The following is a 13,496-nucleotide window of genomic DNA, read 5'->3' as shown; positions in this document are numbered from 1 at the left end:
TAACGCAACGTTTGCTTTGTTGATGGAAGGCTTGTTCGCAGCGGTGCTGTGCAGAGACCGATCGCCGTATGATAATGAGTCCAGCGAGAGCACACGACTCCTTATGCTTTTGATTCACTCACGCGTTTTTTTTTTTATATATCATACGTGGATCGGTCTGCGCAGCGCCGATGCGTCTCGAACAAGCCTGGTGTGTGTGTTTCCCGCTGCCCAGGGTTGCCAGGTTTTCACAACAAAACCCGCCCAATTGCTTCTCCAAACAAGCCCAATCGTGTTCCAGGGGGGGATTCCCCAGTAAAAATCGCATTTGGGGGTAAAATATGTGTTTTTTGGCATGGTTGCCTACTAACAGGTTGCCTACTCGCATTCCCGGGGCTAAATATCACATAATTGGGGTCGCTTCATCCCGCGGACATGAAAAAACAGCCCGTGGAAAAACCACAGACTTGGCAACATTGCCGCTGCCTCGCTAGCCTTGCTGAGAAAAGATGAGACGTAAACAGTGACGTAAGACATGGCTCTGTTGTGGCTCTCAGCATGTGGAAAAGCAAACGGTTCTTAGAAGCTCCTTAGTCGAACCAACTATGAACTGGGTCTAGCTCTGGCTCTGAACTAGCTCTAGCACTGCCTTGATGGAAAAGGGGTATCTGACTCCGCCTCGTTCCATTTTTTAAGGAGATTGAGGTGGTATATCTGACGTGCCCCGTTCCTATCCGTTCTAACTACCTCATAATTGAGATCCCCCACTCGCCGTGTAACCTCAAAGGGTCCTTGCCACTTGGCGAGTAATTTTGAGCTAGACGTGGGTAGCAATACAAGTACCTTCTCTCCCGGTGTAAATTCTCGCAGCTTGGTTCGTCTGTTGTACAACCGTTCGTCTGTTGTGTGTCCTGAGCCAACAACAGAGGTTCCAGCCATTTGTCCCAATTCTTGGCGTCTTCGTGTACGAATTTACGAATCATTGTCTTTAACGTGCGATTAAATCGTTCTAGCAGACCGTCTGTTTGTGGGTGGTAAACGCTGGTACGAACTGACTTAATGCCCAATAATCCGTAAAGTTCGCTTATGGTGCGTGACATAAACGCCGTGCCCTGGTCGGTGAGAATCTCTTTCGGGATTCCCACCCGGGAGATTAACCGAAACAACGCCTCCGCAACACTCTTTGATGAGATGTTGAGGAGCGCTACTGCTTCGGGGTATCGTGCTGCATAATCCACTATGACTAATGCAAAATGATGCCCCCGTGCGGATCGTTCTAATGGCCCGATGAGGTCCATACCCATTCTTTCGAAGGGGACCTGCACGAGAGGTAGAGGGCGCAACGGCGCTTTTAGACAGAGGTGGACAAAGTACACAACTCTATTACTTGAGTAAAAGTAAAAGTACTACTAGTCAAATATTACTCCGTTACAAGTGAAAGTTCTAAAAACAGATTTTTACTTAAGTAAAAGGACAGAAGTATTTGTTTTTAAAAGTACTTAAGTATCCAAAGTACATTTCCTTTTGTATGTCAATGCATTATTTTATTACTGTTGCATTGTTGTATAAATGCACTCTATGTCATCATGGTGGTTTAAGCCAGTCAGTGATGCTCCATCCGATATGCTAGCATACGACCACCTTAAACTCATTTCAATACTTGTATAAAAGTTACAACGCTCTTTACAAAGCTGCTGTCACTTTAAGGCAGAATGCATGGACCATACTCTGATACTGCATCCGATATTCTCCCAACTGTTTACTCTTCTCTTTCTCCCAGACATTTACATTTTTTTACATTTTATGAGACATGCGTCAAGTATATGCCAACTAAACTAACCTTTAATCTTTTGAGAAAACTTAAACACACTTTTAGTATGGCCATGGTGCACACACTGTGCCAAGGAACCGTCTTTTTCCATTTAGCTATAAACTGATCAGTGTTCAAAAAATTGTTAGGAAACTTCACATGACCCCACATAAATAAATCAAAAACCTTTTTAAAGAAGAAAAAATCATCCACTTACTTTCAAAGCTGCTACAGAAAAGACTTTCGACTTCGAGGACTTTGATAGAAATGTAGTGGAGTAAAAAGTATGATATTTGTCTTTCAAATGTAGTGAAGTTAAAGTAAAAGTATCCCTAAAAAATAATTTTCCAGTAAAGTACAGATACTCAAAGTGTGTACTTAAGTAAAGTACTCAAGTAAATGTACTTAGTTACTGTCCAGCTCTGCTTTTAGATCGGCCGGTGGATTCACCAACTGACATTCACGACAAGCGGCACACCATCTGCGCACATTCTCGTGAATGCCCGGCCCAAAAATTCGAGCCATTAAACGATTCAACGTGCCGGTTTGCCCCAGGTGACCGGCCATGGGATTACAATGAGCCGCCTGGAAAAGCATTTCCCGACGGCTCTTTGGTACCAATAACTGGGTTGTATCCTGCTTTGTCTGAGCATCCTGGGTTACTCGATACAACCTATCTTTGATTACTGCAAAATAAGGATACGATAGCGGTCGCACCGGTTGGATCAGCCGTCCGTCGATGGTGCGGACCTGCTCAAAGGCATTTTTGAGCGATTCGTCCTGGGACTGTTCCAGAGGAAAATCATCACGGTCGGAAAGGATTAGCCTCTCTACTGCGCTCCCTTCCTCTGACTCAGCTGCGCGACCACGCTCGCTCCCCGCTTCCTTTTTTCCCAGGAGACACCCGCACAAATACACCCCAATAACTCTGAACGCTGGCCAATCTGTCGGAACAGGCCTATGGGAAGAGGGAGGAAAAGAGGGGAGAGAGAGAGAGAGAGAGAGAGAGAGAGAGAGAGAGAGAGAGAGAGAGAGAGAGAGAAGCTGCTGGCAGGGGTTCGCCGACCCCTGGGCACAACACCATCTCATCTGGTCTCATCTCCTCTCCTCTCTCTCTCTCTCTCTCTCTCTCCTCCCTCTCTCTCCTCTCCTCAGTACAGGTGCGTCTCTGAACCTGATCCTCTCCTCATGAATGATTCACAGGCCGAGCGGTTCAGTGTTCCTGATCTCTGAGCAGCAGAACTGAGCTCAGTCAGAGTTCACAGGTGGACCTGAAGTGAAGGATGTCCAAGAGACGATGGGTGGAACTCAAGATCTGCCAAACCATCAGCTGTTCAGCTCCGGTGGGCCGCAGGAATAGACCAGCATCCCCTGCAGCAGCCGCAGGTACGACCGCTAGTGTGTGTGTGTGTGTGGAGAGAGACGTGTGTGTGTGGAGAGACGTGTGTGTGTGGAGAGACGTGTGTGTGTCGATTCCTCCGTTTAAATGACTAGCTCAGACTCTTGCTGTGTCTTTAGTGATATATTACATTAGATATGTGCAGTAGAGTTACATTTATGACACTTTTGACAGTAAATATACCTACAAATAATATAATATACCTGAAATCACACTGATTTAACACTATACAAGGCCTACACTGCAAAAAATGCTTTTCTTACTTAGTATTTTTGTCTTGTTTTCAGTCCAAATATCTAAAAGATCTTACATTAAGAAGCATTTACTTGACAAGCAAAAGTTTTTGTCTTGTTTTGGGGGAAAATAACTCAGGAGTTTTTGCTTAAAATAAGCAAAGTAATCTGCCAATAGGGTAAGTAAAATAATCTTAATTCAAACAGAAAACAAGATTATTTTGCTTACCCCATTGGCAGATTACTTTGCTTATTTTAAGCAAAAACTCCCTTAATTTTGAGTTATTTTCCCCCAAAACAAGACAAAAACTTTTGCTTGTCTAGTAAATGCTTCTTAATGTAAGTTTTTTTTAGATATTTGGACTGAAAACAAGACAAAAATACTAAGTAAGAAAAGCATTTTTTGCAGTGTATGTGCAAAACGCTATTCAATATGTGTCATAAATACAGAGTTGGCCAAAGTCCGGCCTAGGAAAAATGTGATATTAATAATATTAAAAAATGATTATAATGTGTTAATGATTTTGTGGGCATATTGTGTAGTTGTGCTTGCAATGAAACGTGACACATTGATAGAAATTAATTATGAACAAGAGCGAAACAACAAAATATTAATAACTGATTATGCTTTAGTCAATGTATGCTTTTTCCTGTCAGCTTTTTGTTTAGTATAAAAAAAACTTTTTTGCCAAATAATTGTGTCAGAAAAACACCTTAACCAAGTTTAGTGTTTTGTTGTTCCCTCATATTTAATACATTTAAAATATATAAACTATTTTCCTCATATTTTGACGGTTTAATCGCCTCCGGATAACATCACTGTAGGTACATGAGCATACACACATGTTGATAGGCCTAATATACAATGTAATTATCAATTGTTTATATTTGCACGATTGACTGTTTGTACAGCGATATTTGCAGTGTCAGGCTTTACCTCAGGCAGCGTGTGCGCGCGCACGGTGACGTCACCGCGCAGCCAGTCTCGTGTGTTTACGTGGAGAAACATGGCGGCCACTGTGAGTGTGACAGCTAAGCCAGAATAAAACACAGCGAAAAGCCACAGGGTTTGCCGTCTGAGCGGAAGCGGACACACACATGTCAGCGGTCCGCGTTCAGTGTTAGGCGTGTGTGTGTGCGTGTGGCTCTTTAATGACGCGCGTGTGTCCGTGTTTAAGCCGCAGGAACCGCAGAGATGATGGAAGACGAGGAGCGACAGAGGAAAGTGCAGGCCGGCAAAGCTAAGGTGAGATTTACCTTACATTTATCTCATCTTTACCTGTCTGCTGTCGTTTGCCTCAGAATATTCTTCTCGCATGAGATTTGCCTCAACTGTACCTCGTTTTCCTCAGAGTTTAGCGCCTGTCTCTGAGATTCAGCCAGCAGCTGTCATTTACCCCACTGACATCTGTGATTTAACTCAAGTGCCTCGTCTTTACCCCTCTGTTACCCCACTGCTGCCATTTACCTCAGAAAACAGCTGACACCTGTGATTGAACACCTCGTATGCTCTTCTGTTTGACCCCACTGCTGCCATTTACCTCAGGAAAATACTGACATCTGATATTTGATGTCACATTTGCCATGTATTTATCTCTATTGCTGTCATTTACCTCAGAATATAATTCTCGCCTGAGATTTACCTAAAGTTTACCTCAGTGCTGTAGTTTACCTCAGAATTTACCTCACATTTACCTATATTTTACCTCACTGATGTCATTTATCTCACATTTACCCAATTTTTACTTCATTTACCTATATTTTACCTCACTGATGTCATTTACCCCATATTTACTTCAGATTTACCTATATGTTACCTCACTGATGTCATTTATCTCACATTTACCCTATATTTACCTCACATTTACCTATATTTTACCTCACTGGTGTCATTTACCCCATATTTACCCCATATTTACCTCACATTTACCTATATTTTACCTCACTGGTGTCATTTACCCCATATTTACCCCATATTTACCTCACATTTACCTATATTTTAACTCACAGCTGTCATTTACCCCATATTTACCCCATTTTTACTTCACATTTACCTATATTTTACCTCACTGATGTGATTTATCTCACATTTACCCCATATTTACTTCACATTTACCTATATTTGACCTCACTGATATCATTTTCCTGACATTTACCCCATATTTACCTCACATTTACTTATATTTTACCTCACTGATGTCATTTACCCCGTATTTACTTTACATTTACCTATATTTGACCTCACTGATATCATTTTCCTGACATTTACCCCATATTTACCTCACATTTACTTATATTTTACCTCACTGATGTCATTTACCCCATATTTACTTCACATTTACCTATATTTGACCTCACTGATATCATTTTCCTGACATTTACCCCATATTTACCTCACATTTACTTATATTTTACCTCACTGATGTCATTTACCCCATTTTTACTTCACATTTACCTATATTTGACCTCACTGATATCATTTTCCTGACATTTACCCCATATTTACCTCACATTTACTTATATTTTACCTCACTGATATCATTTACCCCATATTTATCTCACATTTACCCCATATTTACCTCACATTTACCTCTATTTTACCTCACAGCTGTCATTTACCCCATATTTACCTCACATTTACCTCTATTTTACCTCACTGATTTCATTTACCCCATATTTACCTCACATTTACCTATATTTTACCTCACTGATGTCATTTACCTCACATTTACCCCATTTTTACTTCACATTTACCTATATTTTACCTCACTGATGTCATTTACCTCACATTTACCTATATTTTACCTCACTGATGTCATTTACCTCACATTTACCCCATTTTTACTTCACATTTACCTATATTTGACCTCACTGATGTGATTTATCTCACATTTACCCCATATTTACCTCACTGATTTCATTTACCCCATATTTATCTCACATTTACCCCATATTTACCTCACATTTACCTCTATTTTACCTCACAGCTGTCATTTACCCCATATTTACCTCACATTTACCTCTATTTTACCTCACTGATTTCATTTACCCCATATTTACCTCACATTTACCTATATTTTACCTCACTGATGTCATTTACCTCACATTTACCCCATTTTTACTTCACATTTACCTATATTTGACCTCACTGATGTGATTTATCTCACATTTACCTATATTTTACCTCACAGCTGTCATTTACCCCATATTTACCTCACATTTACCTATATTTTACCTCACAGCTGTCATTTACCCCATATTTACCTCACATTTACCTATATTTTACCTCACTGATGTCATTTACCCCATATTTATCTCACATTTACCCCATATTTACCTCACATTTACCTATATTTTACCTCACAGCTGTCATTTACCCCATATTTATCTCACATTTACCCCATATTTACCTCACATTTACCTATATTTTACCTCACAGCTGTCATTTACCCCATATTTACCTCACATTTACCTATATTTTACCTCACTGATTTCATTTACCCCATATTTATCTCACATTTACCCCATATTTACCTCATATTTACCTCACATTTACCTATATTTTACCTCACAGCTGTCATTTACCCCATATTTACCTCACATTTACCTATATTTTACCTCACTGATTATATTTACCCCATATTTCTCACATTTACCCCATATTTACCTCACATTTACCTATATTTTACCTCACTGATGTCATTTACCTCACATTTACCCCATTTTTACTTCACATTTACCTATATTTGACCTCACTGATGTGATTTATCTCACATTTACCCCATATTTACCTCACTGATTTCATTTACCCCATATTTATCTCACATTTACCCCATATTTACCTCACATTTACCTCTATTTTACCTCACAGCTGTCATTTACCCCATATTTACCTCACATTTACCTCTATTTTACCTCACTGATTTCATTTACCCCATATTTACCTCACATTTACCTATATTTTACCTCACTGATGTCATTTACCTCACATTTACCCCATTTTTACTTCACATTTACCTATATTTGACCTCACTGATGTGATTTATCTCACATTTACCTATATTTTACCTCACAGCTGTCATTTACCCCATATTTACCTCACATTTACCTATATTTTACCTCACAGCTGTCATTTACCCCATATTTACCTCACATTTACCTATATTTTACCTCACTGATGTCATTTACCCCATATTTATCTCACATTTACCCCATATTTACCTCACATTTACCTATATTTTACCTCACAGCTGTCATTTACCCCATATTTATCTCACATTTACCCCATATTTACCTCACATTTACCTATATTTTACCTCACAGCTGTCATTTACCCCATATTTACCTCACATTTACCTATATTTTACCTCACTGATTTCATTTACCCCATATTTATCTCACATTTACCCCATATTTACCTCATATTTACCTCACATTTACCTATATTTTACCTCACAGCTGTCATTTACCCCATATTTACCTCACATTTACCTATATTTTACCTCACTGATTATATTTACCCCATATTTCTCACATTTACCCCATATTTACCTCACATTTACCTATATTTTACCTCACTGATGTCATTTACCCCATATTTACTTCACATTTACCTATATTTTACCTCACTGATATCATTTACCCCATATTTACCCCATATTTACCTCACATTTACCTATATTTTACCTCACTGATATCATTTACCCCATATTTACCCCATATTTACTTCACATTTACCTATATTTTAACTCACCGATGTGTACTTTTTCTGTGTATAAAATGTAAAATATGCTTCAAATTATTATTGATAGATGTAAATATGCGTTACTTTAATGACATGGTGTTGTGAAAACACTAATAAAGAACAGCAGCATCAGTCGTTTCCCCAAAGATCGACACGCCCAAATCAGAAACTCAAAAATCATCTGAGTTTCCCAGTGGTAAATACGACTTGATCATGAGTTTAATTTGAAGGAAACTCATATTTTTGATAACTCTGATAGCACGTGAAGGCAGAGTCACTCTTTATGAGTTTGTGTTAGAGTGTTTTAGCGCTGGTGTATTAATATATGATGAGATCAGCTGACGTATAAAGCTGTGTCATTGACTAAAGGAAGAAGTAAAGCCTTTCTCTGCTGTTGCTGAGAGCATGTGGATGGGCTTGAGAGACTGGATTTTCTAGCTCTCTCTCTCTCTCTCTCTCTCTCTCTCTCTCTCTCTCTCTCTCTCTCTCTCTCTCTCTCTCTCTCTCTCTCTCTCTCTCTCTCTCTCTCAGAGATGTCAGGTCACTGTAACCTGAGCACACAGCCCTTGACACCACCAAGCTACGTCTACATTAATACATTTGATAAGGCCGTTTACTTTTCACACTAGCGTTTTCAAGCATTATCCGGATCAACACTTAAAACATCGGAAAATGCTAAAATCCTCTCACTACGCATGCATAAAGTATGAGCTCATACAGTGAGATCATAATGTTCTCATGTTATTCGATCATTTTTTAATTATAATATGCTAATGTGAGAATTTTGTATGTATGTAATATTTAAATAAATAAAAGTATCGAAAGTAATCTTATCTTGAGCACACAGCAGCCACAGATAGAACTGAAATCTGTTTTATCCCCCCCCAAATTCCATTCTTTTAAACTTTCTTGACTCCGTTTTAATCGTTAAATTACATTTTAGCAATTAAAGGTGCAGTAAGTGATTTCTGAGAAGTGCTGTTGATAGTCACCCAAACAAACACGCCCCTACCCAAAAGATCACACCCCTATCTTGATAGTCCCGCCCCCAAATTCACAAACGCGCTATGCAACACAGGCTCCTCCCCCCTCATGAGTGGACACACCCCTTACAGCTGATTGAGGGGTATTTGGGGTTGGTGATTGGACGACAAATATCGATTTCGATCTTGATTCAGTATCAATTCATATGTGTATAGCCTACTGTACATATAAAGGAAAAATAAGTTTGCCTTTTTAGCACTATTTTAAACTTTTCTTGGGTTAAATTATATTTGGTTGCATTCTTTAGCATTCACTTGTGTGTGCTTATATAAGTATCATTAAAAATATAAGGATGTAAGTTAACGTTTTAGAAATCTAGTGTTCGATCATGTCTAAATATGTATTCAAAAAATGCAAAACCTAAAAATAAGTAAGCAGTTATGATCTGCAATATTTTTAGATTAGATGCATGTATATTTATTAAAGAGCCATCCAAGCACCTAGTGTGGGTAATGGCATTACAAATGAAAATTATTATTTTTTCAGCCACAAAATGACTCTAATTTGCCTCTTTGCATTGGAATGATCTATTTTAACCTTAATTAATACACTAATTGTAATATAAATAAGAAAAATATTAGAAGAAAAATATTATAATTCATTAAATGGTCATTAATGGACCATAATTATTGCACAAATATTAGGCCTGTGTGTGTGTGTGTGTGTGTGTGTGTGTGTGTGTGTGTGTGTGTGTGTGTGTAGTTAGCTCGTCTTGAGATTAGCGCTGGTCACCTGAGCTCATTTGAGCTGGACTTCTTCAAATGAAATGCAGCGTTAATTTTGACAGCAAATTTTGATTTAGTTTTAGTCAGTCTTTTGACTAAAATGCCATTTAGTTTAAGTCTAGTTTTAGTCTCCTATAATCTAATGAGTTTAGTTAAATTGTAATACATTAAGCGTTTAAGCGTTACATAGCCGACTGTCACTTGAACTGACATTTTGACATGTTTTTGACATTAAAAATACACGAAAGAGCTCAATTCACTTTTTTAAAAAACATCTATATATTTTTTATAACTTTATTTCTGTTTTAGTCAGTATATCAGGTTAAGCTAAAGCTTCAAATAAGTTTGTTTATTTATTTATTTTTAATTTCAGTTAACATTTATTTAAAGTAATCAAGATTTGTTTTAATGGTTTTAGTGAACTATTATAACCCTGATACTTTATTTAATGTGTCAAATACTGGTCTTTCCTCCTGAATATGAATTAAATGGGAATTAAATTAAATACAGTTTATTGTGTAACCAAAAACGAATATATAATGCGTGACTTTTAATTATAAACAAGCTGGAAATACACCAGGACTCTTATTTTGAAATGTCTGCACCTCTGTTGCAGTTGCAGGAGCTCATTCAAGTTCAGATGAGGAGATAAATATGCATTATTACAACCGTCTAAAACATATTACTATATAAACATCGTAAAGTAAACACTGTCATTATTCATCAGCATTAGCTCATAAACAATAGCCTGGCATAAACGTGCAATATTCATTGACTGTGAGCCGTGTTTTCCAGCGGTTAGATCAGCATCTGTTACTCAGATCATCAGTTCTGACCCCATCTCTTCCCTAATCCACCCCTAACATTTTCGTCTCGTTTTTATTTGTTGACGAAAATGACAGTTGATTTTCGTCATAGTTTTTGTCATCCAACACTAGTTTTTGTTTAGTTATCGTCTCGTTTTCGTCAGTGAAAAAAGGTTGTTGACGAAAATTATGACACAAATGATTCGTCAACATAATGAACACTGATGAAATGTCATCCAGCTTTCGTTCCTCACTCTTTCTCAGGTGAATGTCGACGTCGATTAGTCCTACACACACACACACACACACACACACACACACACACACTTTGTAAATGTCAGGAGCCGCTGAATAAAGACGCTTGTGATGGAAAGAGATGATTCATTGTAAACATTTGGAGTGAACAAAAGCAGAGAAACTTGTTTTTTTTGTTGTTGTTTTTTACAGTTTTTCTCGATTGCTAAGACACATTTCTTGAGAGCTGCTCTCCTTTTCTCTAAACTGTGAACACAAAACCCAATTTTCAAGCTACATTCACAAAACCTCAGACTCTTCTTGCAAAACCAAACTTTCACCTCAAAACTGAACGATGTTGTCAAATCGTGCCCAGAGTCAATCAAAATAAAATAAAAGCACTACTGAACAGTCACTAAACACTACGTAGAAAAATAGACAACACAATACTCAGGACATGAAGCTGGAGAAATACATGTTTATTGTTCACTGTAGGCTAAATGCATGTTCCAAAACAAAAAAAAACCTTTGTATTTAGCACTTGTGTACAGTAAGCCCATGTAAAAATATAGTACAGTATATTGGTACAGTGATGAACTTAAACATATATTTACTGACAGTATACTGTGGTACAGTATATAGTACGGCTGTGCGATATTGAAGAAAAATGCGATATGCGATATCCTTGTTAAATAATGCGATATTCGATATGCGATACGATATTGCGTTAAGTTTGTAAAATGTATTTAAATTATATTTGAAAAAATGTATTTAAAAACTGAGAACATTTATGTGTTTTACATTCTTTCTGGGAAAAGAATGCATTGACAGTTCGAGTGTGTAACAAGACACGAAAAAAAGAATGCTTTGTGCGCACATTTAATTGTGTGTGTCAGAGGGCAGACAGCGCGAGACTGCAAGTTGTTTTTTGCAAGTTATTGTGTTTAATAACTCTTTTTAACGTCAAGCAACGTCGTGTGCTCAGTCTATTCTCTGCTATGCGTCGACCTAAAACATAAAATTTTCACAATGTTGAAGTAGCCTATTAAAATCATTCAGATATTGTGTCCGATATGCATATTGTGACATGTACATTTGCGATATTTCGATAATTTCGATATATTGTGCAGCCCTAGTATATAGTATGTCATACAGTAATTGCTGTCAACATTTACACACTGTAGTGACGGTATTTTAGTGTCCAAATTGCGCTATTAACTAGTAGTTTACTAACATGCATATCCATAGGATGGCTGTTTAGTAATACTTATAAAGTAATATTTATAAAGCTCCCCCGAGAAAATGTTTATTTCTCTGATCTATGTGCATTTTAAGATGTTCTGAAGGCCAAAAAATTAGATAACAGTAGCTTGAAAACCATGTCATTGGGCAGTAGATTATTTATCTCCACATCTCTCTTTTTCTCTATTTTTATCTTGCCCAGTCTCTTCCACTCCTAACGCTGAGCTTTAACTGATATAGTTTTTCCATTTTCGTCAGAGAAGAAAGTAAATATGGTTTACATATTAACATTCTGATATTTATATGTTTTATGAATACTTTTCTTAGACACGTTAATTTACTGTTTATTAAAGTTTTAAGTTTATTAAATTAAATCACAAAATAAACACATTCATTACTAATCTTATGCCCAATACAGGCTGAAATAGCTGAGCTTTTTTATTTATTTACTGAAGGCTACACATGGAATAATATTAATTTACAATATGTACACATTAATTATTAATCATATGCCTAATCTGAAGAAAACGGTTTTGTTAATATTTCTTGTTTGTTAATTACATTATGAATCACATTGGCCTATTTTCAATTCAAATTGGCGAAATTAGACAAAAGTGTAGGCTATTCATTTGCTTGAATATTTTTGTCTTTGTTTAACATTTTTGACTTAAAGGGTTAGTTCACCCAAAAATGAAAATTCTATTATTAATTCCTCACCCATCCTCATTCCTCAAATATCACAAATGAAGATATTTTAGTGTAAAGCTGATGCTGAGAAAGGCTTCAGATAGGCCTCCATTGGCATTCAGTACATTTACACTCACAAGACCCAGAAAAGGCACTAAAAACGTCGTTACAAAGTCCATCTCACCACAGTGACTCTACAATCATTTCACGATGCGACGACAATAGTTTTTGTGCGCAAAAAAAATCAAAATAACACCTTTATCCAACTTGTTCTTGTCTTCCGTGTGTGTCTCCACGACGCATGCGTGAGAATATGACGCAGATCCGGCGTTCGGGAATCCATGAAATGCCACTTTAACCCCATTTTGAGCACTACACCGAGACCTAAAGCACGATCAGTGTAGAATTCAACAGCTGAGACACGCGCGTCTTCCTCTGATCGTAAACAAATCTCTTCTGGGTCATGTGTCCGAACGCCGGATCTGCTCATATTCTCACGCATGCGTCGTGGAGGCACACACGGAAGACAAGAACAAGCTGGATAAAGCTGTTATTTTGATTTTTTTTTGCGCACAAAAACTATTGTCGTCGCA

The 13,496-nt window shown here is 37.6% G+C and overlaps 1 protein-coding gene across 5 annotated transcripts in view; it reads left to right on the top strand.

Moving 5' to 3' along the window:
• The first annotated feature begins 4,490 nt into the window (after positions 1-4,490).
• The window catches only part of akap9 (A kinase (PRKA) anchor protein 9), a 205,683-nt gene continuing 196,677 nt past the window's right edge, over positions 4,491-13,496 (top strand). For all 5 annotated transcript variants that reach the window (XM_079828322.1, XM_079828321.1, XM_079828323.1 and 2 more), the window contains exon 1: positions 4,491-4,667. In XM_079828322.1, coding sequence (XP_079684448.1) covers positions 4,617-4,667 — 51 coding nt within the window. In that variant the 5' untranslated portion in view covers positions 4,491-4,616. The remainder of the gene's footprint in view (positions 4,668-13,496) is intronic.

The sequence above is a fragment of the Gobio gobio genome (genome assembly GCF_949357685.1).
Source record: "Gobio gobio genome assembly, chromosome: 11".
Taxonomy (NCBI): domain Eukaryota; kingdom Metazoa; phylum Chordata; class Actinopteri; order Cypriniformes; family Gobionidae; genus Gobio; species Gobio gobio.
The sequence above is the reverse complement of the archived record's forward strand: the minus strand, read 5'-3'. Positions and strand labels throughout refer to the sequence as shown.